Below are 20,797 nucleotides of genomic sequence, written 5' to 3' on the forward strand. Positions count from 1 at the left end.
TCCATAGAAACTGAAGGCAGCTAATGACATGGGGAGTCTACAAGTTGTAGTTCCAAAAGTTATGTTTCAAAATCCGTGACCATACTGCTTAGGGAAGATTCCAGGAGAATTATCCATAAAGTAACTTGTCTAGATTTACCTCTTTGCCTAATGGGATTGTTTCATTACAAACAGAATGTGCTTTCTTTAAATTGGCTGACTCTGTGAATGACACCAAAGTAAGAACAAAACAAGATTCTGCGACTTCATTCCATAATATGTAGATTGGCTCCAAATTTTATTCAGTCACGTATGAAAGCAAGGATCATAGAAATTACAATAATTTGCATTCATCCCATCAAATATTTTGGGAAGTGGATCTAATTCCAGGTGTGTTATCTCAGATAATCAAAAGTATAGAAGTAAAGTCATATAGCCACTCCATTATGAAACAAAATACAATACCCTCATAATGGGTATGAAATTTTTTTTAAAAAAAAACCTGGCCAGAGTCTGAGGGCCAAGAACATAGGTAGCTGCCATTAAAAAAGCATAAATTGTTCACTGCAGAGCCTATGGCTGCTCTCCAAGGTCTCATGTGGAGGCCACCTGCCCCATCACCTGCTACCTGACCTTAGGGATCAAATTTGGGATTATTTCCAGAAGAAAGTTGAGGTTATGACAGTCGCCATGTTGCTGACAAAGAAAGAGGTGGTGTTTTATGGGCATGATGTGGATGGCAATGTGGCTAACATCTATTGGTCTGAAGTGAGGAGCTCGGACTTCCCAACGCCATATGTCCAAAGTGGGCTCAGTGAAACCAAAGATCAAAGGATTCATATGCTTCCTTTCATCAGTCTTGATTAGTATATTAGTATATTAGTATACCCCGATATTTATCCTCTAGACTGGTTCACTATCTGATGTCCCGTCCCTCGAGGTTTTATTCTGATCCCTTTCTCACCCAGAGTTTTAATTTTTAATCTAGTTTTTAAATGTAGTATTCATGCGGCCCGCTCGTGTTATATTGCTGTTTTGATCTTATGTTGTACTGTTTATTTTATGTAATGTATTATTTAATTGTATTATGTTATGGTTTATTGTATTGTCTTGGGCATGGCCCCATGTAAGCCGCCCCGAGTCCCCGTTGGGGAGATGGTGGCGGGGTATAAATAAAGTTTTATTATTATTATTATTATTATTATTATTATTATTATTATTATTATTAGTAAGTACTTGGATGGAGGATCACCAAAACCTGATGAGTACTGACAGCTCTATTTCAGAGGCAAAACCACTTCTGAATATTCCTTTCCTCAAAACATTCATGGGGTTTTCCTAAATTATCAAAGCAGATATTGTGTTATCAAAGGCTTTCATGGCCAGAATCACTGGGTTGCTGTGAGTTTTCCAGGCTATATGGCCATGTTCCAGAAACATTCTCTCCTGATGTTTCACCCACATCTATGGCAGGCATCCTTGGAGGTGTGAGGTCTGTTTGAAACTAGGCAAGTAGAGTTTATATATCTGTGGAAAGTTATTTCTCCCAACCTGGACTTAGAATCATAGAATCGTATCGTAGAGTTGGAAGAGACCTCATGGGCCATCCAGTCCAACCCCCTGCAAGAAGCAGGAAAATCTCATTCAAAGCACCCCCAACAGATGGCCATCCAGCCTCTGCTTAAAAGCCTCCAAAGAAGGGGCCTCCACCACAGCCCGGGGGAGAGAGTTCCACTGCTGAACAGCCCTCACAGTGAGGAGGTTCTTCCTGATGTTCAGGTGGAATCTCCTTTCCTGTAGTTTGAAGTTGTTGTTCCGCGTCCTAGTCTGCAGGGCAGCAGAAAGCAAGCTTGCTCCCTCCTCCCTATGACTTCCCCTCACATATTTGTATATGGCTATCATGTCTCCTCTCAGCCTTCTCTTCTGAAGGCTAAACATACCCAGCTCTTTAAGCCACTCCTCATAGGGTTTGTTCTCCAGACCCTTGATCATTTTAGTTGCCCTCCTCTGGATGCTTTCCAGCTTGTCAACATCTCCTTTCAATTGCGGTGCCAAGAATTGGACACAGTATTCCAGCTGTGGCCTGACCAAGGCAGAATAGAGGGGTAGCATGACTTCCCTGGATCTAGATGCTATACCCTTATTTATGCAGACCAGAATCCCATTGGCTTTTTTCGCTGCCGCATCACATTGTAGGCTCATGTTTAACTTGTTGTCCACAAGGACTCCAAGATCTTTTTCACATTTACTGCTGTCTAGCCAGGCATCCCGCATTTTGTATCTTTGCATTCCATTTTTTCTGCCGAGGTGAAGTATCTTGCATTTCTCCCTGTTGAACTTCATTTTTTTAGTTTTGGCCCATCTCTCTAATCTGTTAAGATCGTTTTGAATTCTGCTCCTGTCTTCTGGAGTGTTAGCTATCCCTCCCAGTTTGGTATCGTCTGCAAACTTGATGATCATGCTTTCCACAGACATGTAAACCTCACTTGCCTATAGCTTTCAACAGACTTCACAAACTCTGAGAATGCCTGCCATTGATGTGGGCGAAATGTCAGGAGAAAATGCTTCTGAAACATGGCCACACAACCCGGAAAACTCACTGCAACAGCATATATATGGAATATGGTATATTCAAATCCTTCCTGGCTCTCCCAGAATCGGGAACCTATGTTAAGTCACCATGTCCTTGACAGAATGCACATCTTCATTAGAAAATTGTTTGCATGGCTACTTTAGGTATATTTTTCTACACAACATATTTATTTAGTGAAATCCCCAGAGCCAAAAATATTCAACACTAAATAGCTTTTGCTGGGCAAGAGTTACAAGTGAATCACTTTTCTTGTAATTCACAGCAAAATGCCTCCCTCTCCCAATTTTGCAAGGTGTAACATGCTGTATTGTACTTCAAGGGGAAGGTGGGTGGTTGGACTGGATTCTTATATCAGCTTAAGAGCAACCACTGTTTGCAGAGGGAGACGGCCAACAGACAGACAGATGTGATCCTCCATATAACTCTGGAATCCAGACACCAGTTTAGCAAGATCAACCAGAAGAAAACATCCCAAAGTGAGTGCCTAATGGCTGAATCACTTGTTGACTGTATTTTAACTAGCCTTTCAACACTGGTTCATGTGACATTATATACAGTGAAACACACACATATGTACTTATGTCAACACATGTAACACTTGTAAAACGAGTAAAGGGGGCAATAAAATAATCTTGGATCTAGCTTGGGGTTGCTAGCTTCAACTAGAGATGCAAATCCTTGCTTACTGGATATTAGAACAAAAAATATTATTTTCCCCCTCTTTGCTTGGTGAAATTATATGCATTTGGGAATTTCTGAACATTTCTTCATATTTTGGGTTTCTCTGGGAATTTTTTTTATTTTGGACAAAGAAAATTCTGCTTTAAAGTAAAAGGTTTTTTGTAAAAATATCAGGAAACAAGGGGATCTGAAAAGGCGTAAAAAGACTGAAATAGGCCTATAGAGTTTCAAAAATCCATGTTATGTTGGAAGACCTCATCAGAATTGTTCCCCTGTTGATAACACTAGGTGCAGCTACACTGTAAAATTAATTTAGTTCAACACTGCTTTCACTGCCAGTGCTGAATGATATGGAACCGTGGGACAAGGTCTTTAGATTTCTCTGCCCAAGAGTGCTGGTGCCTCACAAAACTATAATTCCCAGAATTCCATAGTATTGGGCTGTGACAGTTAGTAGCATCGAACTGCATTAATTCTACAGTGCAGATACACCCACTGCCTCACTAGAAGTTCAACACTGAGTATGCAGCGAGGAGGAAGAAAGCATGTGATCCAGGCTGATCACATGTTACATACAACTGAGCTATTAAGACAACAGGGAAAGGCACAAAGTGAATGTGCAAATCAGGTCCAACTGGTTTACCATAGTAGGAACCAGACAAGAAACATACTCCCTTTTCATTGATCTTGGGGAAATGTTATATATTCAATAGTAAACAAGAACATTATTTGCATGGAAATATGATCCAGTTTAGGTAGGTCTGGGAAAGACCCTTGTCTAAAAGCCTGGAAAGCTGCTGACAAAGATAGGGACAGGAAAGAAATGTGCATTTACTGATTTATTTTTTTAAAGACAGTTTATCTAATTTGTGGACTCCAAGACTATTAATCAGTGTGTGTACATCTTTCAGTTTCCTGTCATTGAGAGGGAAACCACAAGCATTCGATTCTTGCTTTCCTTTTTGAATTATACACAAATAAGGGCACACAACTAAAATTATGTCAGCACATGGAACAGCCCCTGCATTTATGATTCTTTTCAAAATGCACACAGACACTCCTCTACCGCTGCAACAATACCCAGGAATGTGAGTTTGGAGGGGTGGAAATGTATTGAGGAAATGTATTAGAAAAACTTTGTAACAAAATAGGCACACATTTTTATGCAGGAAGAAAAAATAAACAGTTTCACAACCAGATATCAAACAAAGATAGGAGGAAGGGACAGGATTAGCATAAATGGAATGAATGCAAGACTCAAGAGATTTCTCAAATCCCTATTCAGTAAAGACCAAGAATGGATACATTTGGGCTGATAATGTCCAGATGGTAAGAGATTGTGGGGGCAGCATGCTGAACCAAAGGAGGGAGATCCCCACTCTTAGGGTAAATCTGCACTGTAAAATTAATAAAGTCTGATATCATTTTTACTGCTGTGGAATTCTGGCAGTTGTAGTTTTACAAGCACCTTAGCCTTCTCTGACAAAGAATTCTGGTGTCACACCAAACAACAAACCACAGAATTCCATAGCACTGAGCCCCGGTAGTTAAAGTGGCATCAAACTGCATTAATTCTACAGTGTAGATGCACCCTTGGGGCACCCAGGTCCAAACTAGAGAGGAGGAATGGTTTGAATTAGCCTAAGGGAGCTTCTTATGGCATTATGCATAGAGTACAACTCCCATAATTGTGGGCCCAATATCAATCATTTCACCTATCCACTTCCGACAAAATGTCCTCTCTGGAGACTTTCTAGGTCCTCCAGCAAATCTGTCCACTTGCTTATCAAACAGTCCCTAGCGGTTCAGCATGGGAGGAAAATGAATTGGGGTCCATGAATCCCATTAAGTTTTGCCTTGGGCAATGGAGTCATCCCTGATGAAGTTTAAATCAATGTGATTTTTGCCTCATCGACACTGACCATGTATTGCAGTTTCAAACTGGTATGGCAGAAAGTGGGTTTGCTGTACAGGTGATTAAATCCTGGAACTACTTTGAGGCCCAAATAGTGATTACACAAACCACAGAGCATTAAAGAGCACAGAGCATTCTTATGCACACTTTTGTAGGAGTTTGTTGTCTGGCTGCTACAGTTTGAATCTAGCTGAACTGCATTGAAAGGCCTTTGACAACATCAGCAACATCTCAAGGAAATGTACTCATCAAAGCTCCACATCCATTCACCTTTGTAAAGGATACCTGTATGTCTTGGCCATTTTTAAAAATAATAATAAATATTGCCTATTTTTTTAAAATCATGTCAGAAGTGACTTGAGAACATACTGCAAGTCGCTTCTGGCATGATAATTGGCTGTCTACAGAGATGGAAATGGCATTTCAGCTAAATCAGACCTTTCACTTCCTCACTATGCTTTGTTATGCCTGCTGGGTTTGAACAAAATACAGTGGGAAAAATATACTGGGGGAAGGATGCAATATATCTGTGGAAGTGTGGAAATTCAGTTGCAATTTCACTTGTAGTGCAGAGAGGAAGAGCAATGATTTATGAACCCTAGGAGCCATATGCCTTGAAGCATCCAGAGATCAGGACTTGATGGCATACAAATAAGGGTGATAAGGGTGTAATTTAAACAGAGAAAAGAGTTTACTGCCTGGCTTTGATCATGAGCACCAACTGTGGAAACTTGGTCCCACAAATGTATTTAGGGCATTCATTAAATTGTGAGCTGTAATTCAAAAAGTTCTAAGCTAGTTGGTTCAGGTCCAAAATTTGAAGACTGTTCACTGGAAGTTTTTTTGAACAGGAAAGGATTAGGGAGACTCTTCCAGAGGCTCAAAAGAGCCACTGCTTCCACTTTAATTATCTTTTCCTTCCCTAATCTGGACCCCTTCAGATACTGTTGGAAATCCCACTTCAACCCATTCCAAAAGGGATATCCCAGCTGCTACACAGTGATATCTACTAAAAGCTTGGAAAACGGACAGTACATTCCACGAACAACAAGATAATTTGCTTCCAGTACCAGAAGTGATCCCGGTCCCTCTGGATCTTTGCTGCAGCCAGCCAATGTGGTCCTCAGATCTGGCTCTGGCCTTTGTGGGATCCTCCTTGAGTGGGTAGCCAGTTAAACCTGTCAGAAGGAGCAACCGGCAAAGGAATTCAGGGACCTGGGTGCATCAGAGCAGTTGCTTGTCACTGATATTTATTTGTTCCCTTTATATTCTGCCTTTTTCCCTTTCCCCTGAGCCAGTGGTTCTTAATCTGGGGTCCCCAGATGTTCAACTTCGAGAAATCCTAACAGCTGGTAAACTAGCTAGGATTCTGGGAGTTGTAGCCAAAAACATCTAGGTACCCCAAGTTGAGAACCACTGCCCTAAAAACCTTTGATCCTCCAAGTGTTTTGGACTTCACAACTCCCAGAAATCCCAACCAGCTTACCAACTGTTAGGAATTGTGGGAGTTGAACTCCAAAACACCTGGAGAACCAAAGGTTGGGAACCACTCCACTGAGTTCAAGGCAACATGCATAACTCTCATCCTTCCCAATTTTATCCTCACAACCATCCTATGATGTAAGATAGGAAAAGAGTGGCTGACCTAAAATTACCCAGTTGAGTTTCATTGGTCAGTGGCAATTTAACTCTGTTTTGCTCGTCTCAGTCCAACCATCTACTACTGAGCAGAAAGGGATAATAATTTGTTGCACGTGTCCTTTCTGAATATGATGCATCTAATTCCTAATTAAAGCTCCCTGAGGCTGGCATTTTATGAAATGGAGAAAATGAAACCCAAAGCTGTCACTTGTACATGATCACATAGATGTTGGTGGCAGGTATGTAATCACTTAGCCTTACAGTTTTCCTATGTTAAAGGACAATGCCTGAAATCCCTTATTTCTCTCTCACACACACCCCTATGCTATCAGGTTGTTTTGCAAACTGGGCTCAAATTATTTTGCTGCCTGAGGCAAAGAGCAAATTCTTCCCAATGGTGCACAGTACTAATGCAAAGTACCCTAACATGTCCATTTTTTTGGTACATGAAGCAGAACCCTCCACATGGCAAAAATAGAACAACAACATAGTGAATAGCTAGCCATTTGGGTTGTTGTGCATTTTCCAGGGTGTATGGCCATGTTCCAGAAGCATTCTTTCCTGACGTTTCACCCACATCTATGGCAGGCATCCTCAGAGTTGTGAAGTATACTGGAAAACTAAGCAAGGGAGGTTTATATATCTGTGGCAGGTCCAGGGTGGAAGAAATAACTCTTGTCTGTTGGAGGCCAGTGTGAATGTTGCGATTAATCACCTTGATTAGCATTAATGGCCTTGCAAGCTTCATTCCTGCCTGGGGGAATCCTTTGTTCTGAGGTGTATATTTTCCAATATACTGGACCTTCCACAGATATATAAACCTCCCTTGCTTAGTTTTCCAATATACCTCACAACCTCTAAGGATGCCTGCCATAGATGTGGGCGAAGCATCAGAAGAGAAAGTTTCTGGAGCATGGCCATACATCCCGGAAAACACACAACAACCCAGTGATTCTGGCCACAAAAGCCTTCGACAACTAGCCATTTGCTGTACTTCTGCAACACTCCAAACCTGTCACCTGAGGCAGCTGCCTGCCTTTGTCTAATGGTATGACCGGTCAGCTTATTTGACAATGCTGTCTCTTAGCTCACATCTAAAAAATTAAACAGCAAGCACTTATCCTAATGGTCTGTTTTAAGCTCCATCAGGTAAGGAAAAGAGGACAGGTGGGAGGTGAGGCTAAAACATAAACCAAATAAATCTATATAAAATCTGAAAAGTATCTCAGCTCCCCAGCATCACCAATGAAGGGGAGGGCTAAAGGGTTCGCCCAGCCTCAGTAACCTGAGTAAACCCAGTACTGAGTAACCTAGTAAAATAACTTGAGCTGGGAGGAATGTGGGCCTCCCCAGCAACTGGCTATACTTTATGAAGGCCCAACCCAGTTACAAAAACCCAGCATTAATCAGATCCTGCCTCAGTTCCACTGTGAAGAATAAGAAGAGCTTGGAAATGCTACTTTTTGGGGTGACAGGTATCTGAGAAAGAAGAAAAGTCAGGCAGGATGGCCCAGATGGATTCTGCGGGCTGTCATCCAGATCAACAATGTACTCAAGTTCTGGGAAAGAAAGCCCAGGACTGCTAGCTGAGCTGGACAGGGAGGGAGAAGAGAGCCCCGCTTATCGGAGCAGCATCAGAGGCTGCTGACAAACTAAGGCAAGGCTCCTCTGAGGCCCTTGTCAGGCTGAGCTGTTATCTGGCCTGTCATTTCCTGGAGAGCATCACATTCTAGTCCTCACTTAATCCTCTCTAAATAGCTTCTGTACACACCCAAATAACTTCTTGGAGCCACCCGGGGGAGGAAAGAAAAGAAAAAGGCCCTCTGTCCCTTTCTCTGTGTTTACAAACTATCCTATATCCAAAGGGATGGGTCAAGATATGGAAAGAGATACATAGGGAGATATAGAACCGCCCCACTAAAATACACAGGGCAAAGAAATGCTGGAGGCTCAGCAGGAAATCATAGATACAGCTGAAAAAGTTAGTGCACCTATCATGTTGCCTTCCTGCAGAGAGCTTGGAAATGTCTTTTTTTCTTTCTTTTTTTACTATTACTCCCAGGAACTCCAGGGAGCATGAACTTTTTCATGCTTTTGAGCTCTGCTATATTCTACTTCCTGGTTTCCATAAACACTCATGTGACTTACAGTCTGTATGTTGCATATGAAGCATAGCAGGAAAGATGAATGATAATGGTTAGAGATGCTCAGTAATGGAAATGCATGCTGCTATCATAAGAACCAGTCTTGTTATTAGTGAGATAGATGCTTCAGGCAGCAGATGCCAGGAGGCGTCAGGAAGATTTGGGAGGAGAAAGCTGTTTGCTAAGACCTGCCCTGTGATCTAGCTGTTGGCTTCAGGTGTGGGAGACAATACTTTCCTATTATCAACAAGAAAAAGTCAACTTTTGTACATAGGATAAATGAGGGCACCCTCCTGTTTCACCATTCCTCGGGCAGCAAAATGTCTTGGGCTCACCCCAATCATTCCAACAAACAAGGAGATAGCCCCTGGAAATGTATCATTCAGAGGGGACATGTTATCTATGTAACTCAATAAAAAGGGGATTCTAATATCTGCTCAAAATGTATTATGCAAGTCATTGTGAGCCCTCCCTGCCCCCAAATAAAATAAAGCTCAAATTGGAACTTTCTGGCTCAGTTCCATATTTACAGAAAACTAGAAATATTCAACAGTGATGGCTTAACAGACACATTAGATGGATTATGATTAAACACAAGGAATAAATTCAACCTCTGTATTCAGGGAACGTATAATAGGGTACAGAAAGTGTCTTATTGGCACCCTCCAAAACCCACTTTTGTGCCATTTGTGGCATGATTTGATAGCATTTTTCTTTTGCCTGAAAGCTCCAGCCAGAGATCCTGAAATCTACCAAAAACCCATGCATAATTACCCCTGCACCCTCCCAAACACAAAATGCCCTCCCAACCACCTAAGCACCAAATAGTCTTCTTTAAACAATTTATCAACAATATAAGGAAGAGATTGGAGGAAGTGAAAAGGGGATTGTGGGATGGAGTACACAATTGTCTATACATGCAAAACACCTACGGTGGGTGGGACTGATAGTACCTGAATCCAAAACATCTGAAGAGCACCAAATTAGAAAAGACTGGTCATGCCACATGGGCAGCAAACACATATCCCCAAGGCTCTAGGCATTTTAAAACAAAGCTGAGAAGTACAAATGATCTTCATTTTGTGTTATGTCTTCAAAACTGAGGTGGAAAAATATTGCCTCCCCTTCAATTTTTGACTTCAAATCCCAGGATCCTTGGTGAAAATGAGCAACAATACGAGATTATTACCTTTACCGGACCTAACATTTGGAGGGCAAAAGGTTCCCTACACATCTTAAACTAAGACCTATTATTTTTATACCAGTGATCTTTCAAACCACGTTCTAGATGTGGAGTCCTGTTAGAACAGTGGTTCTTTTCCATTGGTGTTCCAGATGTTTGAGACTTCAATTCCCAAAATCCCTGCACAATGACCATACTGGCCGGGATGTCTGGAAGTTGATGTCCAAAACATTTGGAGGATCAAAAGTTCAGAACCACTGTGAGCGAAGATTGCTTTTTACAAGGAACCAATAAAGTTTTGCTAGGCTTAAAGTGGCTCACATCAGCCAGAGTTAAGGTTTTCAAACTCTGGCATTGTTTTTGTATCTTTACATCTGCTGGTTAATAAACCAAACACGTGTTTCAGATTATCATGTGATATAAAGAAATGAGTCTACAGCCAACCCCAAATCATAGAAATACTGCAAGCTAGACAACATGAAATTAAACGAAAAACTTTCACATTTGATCTTTGATAAATTGGTTTCATATGCCTGTCCAATTTCTTTTTATGTGGCAGTTATCCGAATGCCAGTGATACCTAGTCATATATTCAAGACCTAATAACAAAGGCTAAAGAGAAAAGTACTAGAATACTCGCAACTATATGGTTGACATCTTCTAGAATCTGAATTTACCCCCCCCCCCCAAACCCCAAAAATCAAAGTGGCATTTAAATGGACTACGCAAAAGAAGAAGAAAATTTTCTATATATACATAGATGTAGAATAATAGATATGTTTTGTAGTGGGTTAACATTAGAACTAGAGAGCCTGGAACTTCTCCAGACATTGCTGGACCTTATTCCCTATCAACCTCTGCCAGTGTAGCCAATGGTGGAGGAGGATGGGAACAGCAATTGGTTGACTTCTGGAAGGATGAAGCTTTCCTGTCTCCGGAGTAAGTGAAAAATGTGTTCTTTCAAAACCAAGCCAACACTGAATGTAGTCTGTGACAAAACTAGGACACCCTTCACTATACAAAGTGTATTAAAAGATGTCTACTTGTTTAAAACCTTGAGTGTCACTTTGAGCATCACTATCTGATTCCTATCTGACATTTCTTGCAACTGATCCACTAGCAGTCTCTAAGCTGCTTAGTAAAAAACATGCAAGCAAAAGAAACAGACTGAACAGCCCCTTTCCCAGATGCCACCAGCAGCTGCAGGGCACTTTTAGCCCTACAAGACATCCCCCCCCCCCAATACGCACACTGCATGCACTTTTGTCTCAGTGGAAAGGAAGGCCACAAACTCCTCACCAATCCCAGCAGAGTCAGAGACAGGGATCCATCAACACTCCCCAAATTAGGGACCCCTTTCTTCCAACACCACATAACCCAGGTCGAGGGATAGGAGTGACTGGAGGGCTTTAAAAATCTAAATTGCTGAAATTGAGGAAATTCCTGCCCTCGTCTTGCCGGAGCTTCAAACAAGCCATTTATAACCAGCCGTAAAATGTTTGCAGCTGGGATGCTATATAAGCCATTTGTCTCAGCAATGGCATTCCTGACGGCCGACAGCATGTCCTACACATGGAAATACACACACACACACACACACACACACACACAGAACTGACTTTACCAGGAGAGAAAGTGGAGAAAACCATCTCAGGAAATAGATAGGAGTGACAAAAGATAGGGAGGCAGTCCCCAACCATTGACAGCATAGATCCACTAGCCCTCAACAGGATCTAGTGGCCAGAGTTCTTGATTGCCTAAGAAAACCTTATGAAATTCATGAGGCTATCATGAGTCAACAGGCAACTTGAATGCTAAACTATACACCTCACTGTGCAACATTGCCCCCAGACATACACTACTAGATCTACCTCCAATGTTGTGAGAATGAAGGGAAGGGAAGGAAAGGTTCATACATACAATTGTGCGCTCATAGAAGAAAGGCAAAAGTGAAATGTAACCAGCAATTAAAATAAATTTCTCCCGCATTCCAACCAAGCTGCCCTGACTCCCTAAGCTAGCCTGTTGTTCCCATGTGTAGTAAGAGGACTCCACCTCATTATCGGTGTTGAAGCCAATTCTTCCTGGATTCTGTGTTGGGGGAATGGTATATCTTGGGCTTAGTTCTGTTTCTATGTGCCTTGAAGTCATTTCTGACCTATGCCAACCCAAATGCAGAAATATGAGAGGATTTGTCATTGCTTTCCTCTAAGGTTGAGAGAGTACACTTTGCCGAACACATCTATCCCAAACACTGATATGCTTTATTGTTGCATACCTTCAAGTCACTTCCAACCTATGGTGACTCTAAGGTGAACTATCATTGGGTTTTTTTAAAAAAGATTTGTTTGAAAAGGTTTACCATTGCTTTCCTCTGAGGCTGAGAGAGTGTGACTTGCTCAAAGTTGCCCCAGAGAGTCTTCATGACTGAGAGGGGCCTTGATCCCTGATGCAAGTTGTGCCAGCTGAACTGCTGACCTGAAGGTTGGATTGCAGACCTGAAGGTTGTGGGTTCGAATCTGTGAGACGGAGTGAGCTCCTGTCTGTCAGCTCTAGCTTACGGGGACATGACAGAAGCCTCCCAGCTAACACATCTGGGCGTCCCCTGGGCAACGTCTCTGTAGACAGAGACGTTGCAATATGTTCTTAAGTCGCTTCTGACATGATACAAAAAAAAATTGGTCTCCTGAGTCATAACTATGACTGGTGCTCAAACAACTACACTAGGCTGGCTCATACACCGAATACATATTCCATGCTTTGACTTCTCATCTACTGTCATTCAGTATGCTTCCTATGCTTACACACTACACTGCTACAAGCATGTGACACAAATTCCTCAAACCCAAACAAAACAACACAAACTATGCTCATGCATGCTCTCTTGATTTGGAGTATGCTATGCATGTATATATCATGCAAAAATCACAAGTACAGCACAAACCTAACCTCAAACCAACATGATTCTCAAACCTAGTATGACTTCTTGCAACTTTAAAGACCACACCCTGCGTTGTTGGGGGATTTTTTTTTGTTTATTTCAGATGAAATCAGAGATTCTTAAGAATTTTCCACCACGACAAACTTCATTGTGCAATAGAAACAGAAAATTATGTGGGATAGAGGAAACCCCACCTACAATTTTCTTGCACTGGAAAAAAAGATTCATACTTATTATGTTCACCAGTCTAATTCAACAACCAATTGGTCCAATTCACTTTCTTCATGTAATATTCCCTCCTTCATAGGATCAGGTCAGTGGGAGACCCGTGTTCATCACTTTCTACTATTCTGTACAAATGGGGCCTTTTGTTCCACTCAGGGTACATCTACACTGCAAAATTAATTAAGTATGACACCACTGTAACTGCCATGGTTAAATGCTATGAAATCATGGGAGTTGTAGTTTTATACAACCTTTAGCCTTCTCTGCCAAAGAGTGCTGGTGCCTCACCAAATCTCAACTCCCTAAACTCCACAGCTCTGAGCCAAGTGGTGTCAAACTGCATTAATTCTTCAGTGTAGATGCAACTGAACCGGTTTCAAAACTTTGATTTAGCTACAAAATTCCTTGGGCCTTCCTCACACAGTTGTTGTGAATAACAAATACAATGAAACAACAATGGTGAAACATAACCATTGCCTGGCACTGCAGAAACTTTTAATTACTGGGAACACAACTAACTTCACTAACCTCCATCATATTATTTTTATCTCCTCAGGGTATTCGGATTCCACAAGAGGGATAGCAGGATAAGACTGGAAGTGAGATGTTGGCCTGGGAATACACCTTCCAGGCAGATAATATATAAGGGCAGGTCAGCTATGGATACAGATATGTCCACACTTTCAGAAGAATTCAGTCATCAGGCCCTACTTTTCCAAGCATGTTTACAATGAGGTGCTGAGACACAAAGGAAGCTTGCAAGGAAGATGAAGGCACATTGCTAGTCCACAGTATTATTTATACCTATCTGCTTGACCATGCTATCTGTGCCAGTCATCTGTTGGACATCCCTAGCCTAGGAGGATAATTAATAATAAAGCCTCTTTCAGCATACAGATCACTTGGGGAACAATATTATCTACTGTCCTGCATTATGTTCTTCTGAATGTTGCCTACATTTCCTTCTTATTCTAGGATTGCGATAAGGAAAGGCAGAGAAGATGTAAAACCAGATACGTGTTTTCAAGGATCTGAAGCAGGAATGATATCCTAGCCTTGCAGCTATTTTAGCAATAGGAGCCCCCGGTGGCGCAATGTCCCGGCAGGACTGCTGACCGAAAGGTCTGTGGTTCGAATCCAGGGAGTGGGGTGAGCTCCCATCTGTCAACTTCAGCTTCCCATGCACAGGCATGAGAGAAGCCTCCCACAAGGATGGTAAAACAATTGGGCGTCCCCTGGGCAATGTCCTTACAGACGGCCAATTCTCTCACACCAGAAGCAACTTGCAGTTTCTCAAGTCAATCCTGACATGAAAAAGCAATATATAAATTAAAAAATAAAAATAAATTACTGTTTGTTGACAGATGTGTTTCAGTAGCATCAGGAGGCAAAAGAAATGGGGTGTTTGCAGGTATGAATATGCATGAGGGTTATCCAGAAAGTAGATAACGTTTTGGAATTAAAAATGAACAAAGTATAGGAGAAAACATTTACTATATGCAGTTGAAAGCCACACCCAAATACCACTTCTCAACATAGTTGCTATTCAAATCTAGGCACTTATCATAGTGATGAATGAGCTTGGGAACTCCTTCCCCACAAAACTCTGCCGCTTGCGTCCTCAACCAGCCAGTCACCCCTTTCCGCAGCTGCGCATCGTCGCCAAAATGCTGTGCTGTGAAAGAAGTTCCAGCTTGATACACAGTTCTGAGGAAAGCTATTCCTAATATCATCCATCGTCATGATTCCAATTTAGCTGTTACAGAAACATCAGATAGAAGCCTGGGGTTTGTGGGAGGCACCAGAGGAACTCCCTGGCTGAAAGACCTTCCTCAACTGAAAATCCCAGGATTTGATAGGATGGAACAATGACAGCTGAAGTGGAGTCATAGCACTATAACTTATGTTTGCGGTGTGAGAGCTACGTTGTAATCCCTATTGGTCCATACAATTCATTTGGACCCCCTTCCCTAGCATGAGCTGGTATAAAGTAGAGATAGAGGCTTCCTAGACAGAATGGCAATAAATGGAATAAATATCACAGCTTCACCCTCATTGTTTCTTCAGTGGATTTCACCTTTCCTGATCTATCACTCTGTACTCTTATGGGGGAAAATAAGAGACCAGATCTGTTCCAGAGCCTCAAGTTCTCGAACAGTGGTTCTCAACCTGTGGGTCCCCAGGTGTTTTGGCCTTCAACTCCCAGAAATCCTAACAGCTGGTAAACGGGCTGGGATTTCTGGGAGTTGTAGGCCAAAACACCTGGGGACCAACAGGTTGAGAACCACTGATCTAGAAAATGTTAAAGGCACCAATGGTACAAATGAAACATAAGCACAAATGTAGCCTCCAGCCCCATGAGCTAAGGAAAAAAAAGCAGAGACACAATGATTCACTTGCAAGAAGCAATGATGCTCCTGTTCCACCTGCCTAGCTCAATACCATCCCCTGTCGCCCACAAACACTAATGTTGCAGGTGAAAAGAGCAGCAGGTTAAGGTTATTTTAGGTAAAGGTAAAGGGTTTCCCCTGATATTAAGACTAGTTGTGTCCGACTCTGGGGGCTGGTGCTCACCTCCATTTCTAAGCCGAAAAGCCGGTGTTGTCTGTAGACACCTCCAAGGTCATGTGGTCGACATTACTGCATGGAGAGCCGTTACCTTCCCATGGGAGCTGCACCTATTGATCTACTAACATTTGCATGTTTTCTAACTGCTAGGTTGGCAGAAGCTGGGCTACCAGCAGGAGCTTACCCCGCTCCCTGGATTCGAATAGCTGACCTTTTGGTCAGCAAGTTCAGCACTTCATCGGTTTAACTCGATGCACCACCGGGGGCTCTGTAAGGTTATTTTATGACAGCAGAAAAAAAGCACTCTGCCCATGCCCAGAGGCACTCTCCCCAGGCTTTTAACAGATTTCCAAGGCCTGTCCTTACAAATGTAAATACAAAAACTCTAAAATCATAAGAGTAAATAAAGAACAATGCTCTGAAAACAGAGGAATTCCAGACATATATCAATCAGGGCCAGCTAACACCTCCCAACAAAGGATTCCCCCAGGCAGGAAGAAGCTGGCAAGACCATTAGTGCTAATCAAGGTGATTAATTACAACAGTCACACAGGCTTCCAACAGACAAAGAGTTCTTTCTCCCATCCTGGACCTTCAACATATACAGTAGAGTCTCACTTATCCAACGTTCTGGATTATCCAACGCATTTTTGTAATCAATGTTTTCAATACATCGTGATACTTTGGTGTTATATTCGTAAATATAGTAAGTACTACATAGCATTACTGCGTATTGAACTACTTTTTCTGTCGAATTTGTTGTATAACATGATGTTTTGGTGCTTAATTTGTAAAATCAGAACCTAATTTGATGTTTAATAGGCTTTTCTTTAATGTTTCCTTATTATCCATCATATTCGCTTATCCAACATTCTGCCAGGCCCATTTATGTTGGATAAGTGAGACTCCACTGTATATAAACCTCCCTTGCTTAGTTTCCAATATACAGTAGAGTCTCACTTATCCAAGCCTCGCTTATCCAAGCTTCTGGATTATCCAAGCCATTCTTGTAGTCAATGTTAACAATAGATCGTGATATTTTGGTGCTAAATTCGCAAATACAGTAAGTACTACATAGCATTACTGCGTATTGAACTACTTTTTCTGTCGAATTTGTTGTCTAACATGATGTTTTGGTGCTTAATTTGTAAAATTATAACCCAATTTGATGTTTAATAGGCTTTTCCTTAATCCTTATTATCCAAGATATTCGCTTATCCAAGCTTCTGCTGGCCCGTTTAGCTTGGATAAGTGAGACTCTACTGTACCTCAAAACCTCTGAGGATACCTGCCATAGAGAACGTCAGGAGAGAATGCTTCTGGAACACAGCCATACCACCTGGAAAACTCACAACCCAGTAAATACTAAAATTGTTTGAAGCAGCCGGACTTTATGAAATTCTCCAGTCCTCCTGATGTGTGGGTTGTAGGCTTTGTTGCCATTGTGCAGAGGAAATCTAGAGAGGCATTTCTTCTCTTGAAGCTTTTCAACCCAATTTTTTTTTGGGGGGGGGGGGGGAGAAGGGGTGGAATAAGCCTTTCCTGGGTTCAGCTGGAGAGCCAGCCTGAATGCAGTTTGACACCACTTTAGTAATATGGGATCCTGGGGAGTTCTACTTTTGCAAAGCCTTCTCTGCCAAAGTGTGAGGGTTCCTCCCCAGACTACAAATCCCAAAGATGCCATAACTTTGAGCCCTGGCAGCTCAGGTGGTGTCAAAGTGTGGTCGTTTTACGCCCTTTGACGCACCCTGAAGACTTGGAGAAAGAGTTAAAAGTGCCACATTTTCTCCTCAGCGCTTTGGCAGCCGGACTCGGGTGGGGCCGCTCCAAACGAAACCGCTTTGGAAAAGGAGCGAGGAAAAGGCCAGGGCGAAAGAGGAGGAAAGAGAAGGCCCTAAACGATATCCCCACCAAGGGAAGGGGGATAGAAAGTGTCCGTCGTCCCCCCCCCCCCCTCAAGTTAATGTTTGACCCACCCCACGAGGCGCACGAAAAGTGTCAAGCCAAGCCTGATTCTTCTTCTGCCGCGCGCGTTGTAAACACTGGCGCTGGCTGCCAGAAAGGAAGGGAGGGAGGGAAGCGATTTGGCAGCCGCTCAGAGAGAAATGGAAAGGCTTGACCCGCCGGGGGACACCCGTGGGGGGGTTGACACGTCTCCCACCCGGCCACGCACACGCCGCCCACTCTCGGGCCCCTCTCGGATGTCAAACCCATTAATTGATCGCTTTCAAAGGATTGCCACCAGCTTCGACGGCTTCCCCAGCGATTGGCTTTGGGCGAGCCTCGAAATCGCCCCCCCCCCCCCTCACGTTGGAATGTATCTGCTGTGGAATGAAGGCGGTTTGACACCACTTTGAACTGCTGTAGAAACCCAGGAGTTGTAGTTCCCCAAGGCCTTGAGCCTTCTTGGCCAAAGTTTCATGGAATAGTAGAATAATAGAGTTGGAAGAGACCACATGGGCCATCTGGTCCAAGTGCCTGCCATGCAGGAAAAGCACAAAGTACCCATCCAACAGAAAGGAGGAAACCATGAAAATGAACAAAATCTGGCTACCAGTATTAAAAAACTCAAAAATCAGAACAGTAGATGGGAAGCAACACTCTGAGGGCAGAGGAGCCCCAAGGATGGCTAATGACTCTGAACGAAGGATGCCCCCCAGGCAAGAGACAAACCTTTCCAATGCTAATTAGGGTGATTAACTGCAACATTAACACTGGCTTCCAACTAACAAGGGACTCTTGTCACACCCTGGACTCTCCACAGATATATATTTACCTTCCTTGCCTAGTTTATCCATGCCTCACAACCTCTGAGGATGTCTTGCCATAGATGTGGGCAAAACGTCAGGAGAGAATACTTCTGGAACATGGCCACACAGCCCGAAAGACATACAACAACCCTACCCATCCAGCCTCTGTACTGTATTTCATGGCCAGAATCACTGGGTTGCTGTGAGTTTTCCGGGCTGTATGGCCATGTTCCAGAAGCATTCTCTCCTGACGTTTCACCCACATCTCTGGCAGGCATCCTCAGAGGTTGTGGGGTCTGTTGGAAACTAGGCGAGTGGGGTTTATATATCTGTGGAAAGTCCAGGGTGGGAGACAGAACTCTTCTCTGTGAGGCAAGTGTGAATGTTGCAATTAATCACATTGATTAGCACTGAATAGCCTTGCAGCTTCAAAGCCTGGCTGCTTCCTGCCTTGGAGAATCCTTTGTTGGGAGGTGTTAGAAGGCCCTGATTGTTTCCTGTCTGGAATTCCCCTGTTTTCAGAGTGTTGTTCTTTATTTACTATCCTGGTTTTAGAGGGTTTTTTTTAATACTGGTAGACAGATTTTGTTCTGTGGATCTTCCATAGATACAGTAGAGTCTCACTTATCCAACCTCGCTTATCCAACGTTCTGGATTATCCAACACATTTTTGTAGTCGATGTTTTCAATAAATTGTGATATTTTGGTGCTAAATTCATAAAAAAAGTAATTACTACATAGCATTATTTCATATTGAACTACTTTTTCTGTCAAATTTGTTGTATAACAGGATGTTTTGGTGATTAATTTGTAAAAGCATAACCTAATTTGATGTTTAATAAGCTTTTCCTTAATCCCTCCTTATTATCCAACACATTTGCTTATCCAACGTTCTGCCGGCCCGTTTATGTTGGATAAGTGAGACTCTACTGTATATAAACCCCACTTGCCTAGTTTCCAACAGATCTCACAACCTCTAAGGATGCCTGCCATAGATGTGGGTGAAACATCAGGAGGGAATGCTTCTGGAACATGGCCATACAGCTCAGAAAACTTCCAGTCTCTGTTTAAAAGTTCCAAGGAAGGAGCTTCCACCGCACTTCGAGGCAGAGAGTTCCACTGTTGAACAGCTCGTATGGTCAGGAAGTTCTTCCTAATCTTCTCCAGTCCTGTAATTTGGACCCATTGTTTCTAGTCCTAGTTTCAAGGGCAGCAGAAAACTATAACTCCTAGGATACCATAGCATTGAGCCACAGCACTTCAAGGGGTGTCAAACTGTCTTAATTCTACAGGGTAGTTAAAAAATCCTCGAATATCTCATAAGGATTATAGGGATGCATGCCCCCCCTTCATCCTCTCGCCTCCCCATGCTTGGCTCTCTATTAATACCCCAACTCAAAAAAAGCCCCTCTCCTTCCACACTTCAAAGCCCCGCCTGCCTTTAGGGTCCTAAGGCACTTCCAGGGCAAGACAAAAGAGTCACAAACCAAAACCATTCCTTCTCTGACACACAGGAACCAATCAGGAGTGTTTCTCTCATAAGCTCTTTACCCAAGGATATTTCTCAAACCAAGTCGTATTTCTCTCACTCCTTCACCCACAGACTCCAAAGATAGTCTTTTCAGTCTCTCAAATGAAGGGATGTCTCTCCTTCACTCACAAACCAAGGATACTTTTCCCTCTCCTCACTTAAACTAAGGATGCTTCTATGTGTTGTGGAAGGCTTTCATGGCAGGGATGACTGGGTTGCTGTGAGTTTTCCGAGCTGTATGTTGTGTTCCAGAAGCATTCTCTCCTGAGGTTTCACCCACATCTATGGCAGTCATCCTCAGAGGTTGTGAGGTTTGTTGGAAACTAAGCAAGTGAGGTCTATATATCTGTGCAAGGTCCAGGGTGGGAGAAAGAACTCTTGTCTGCCTGAGGCAAGTGTGAATGTTTCAATTGGCCAGCTTGATTACCACTGAATAGTCTGGCAGCCTCAAAGCCTGGTTGTCTCCTGCCTGAGGGGAGGTGTTGACTGGCCCTGAGCAAAATCTGGCTACCACTATTATTAAAAACTCTAAAATCAGAATAGTCAATAAAGAACAACACTCTGAAAACAGTGGAATTCCAGGCATGAATCAATCAGGGCCAGCGAACACCTCCCAACAAAGGATTCCCCCAGGCAGGAGGCAACC

General features: G+C 42.7%; 1 protein-coding gene across 4 annotated transcripts in view; it reads right to left on the reverse strand.

Annotated features, from left to right (window-relative positions):
• Window positions 1-20,797, reverse strand: part of rarg (retinoic acid receptor gamma) — a 157,635-nt gene that overhangs the window by 29,699 nt on the left and 107,139 nt on the right. For 2 of the 4 annotated variants that reach the window (XM_008103588.3, XM_008103589.2), the window contains one exon: window positions 6,239-6,346. The exons of the other annotated variants lie outside the window; for them this stretch is intronic. In XM_008103588.3, the coding sequence (XP_008101795.1) occupies window positions 6,239-6,346 (108 nt within the window). The remainder of the gene's footprint in view (window positions 1-6,238; window positions 6,347-20,797) is intronic. 4 annotated transcript variants of the gene reach the window in all.

Source organism: Anolis carolinensis, chromosome 2, assembly GCF_035594765.1.
Source record: "Anolis carolinensis isolate JA03-04 chromosome 2, rAnoCar3.1.pri, whole genome shotgun sequence".
In the NCBI taxonomy this organism is placed as follows: Eukaryota; Metazoa; Chordata; class Lepidosauria; order Squamata; family Dactyloidae; genus Anolis; species Anolis carolinensis.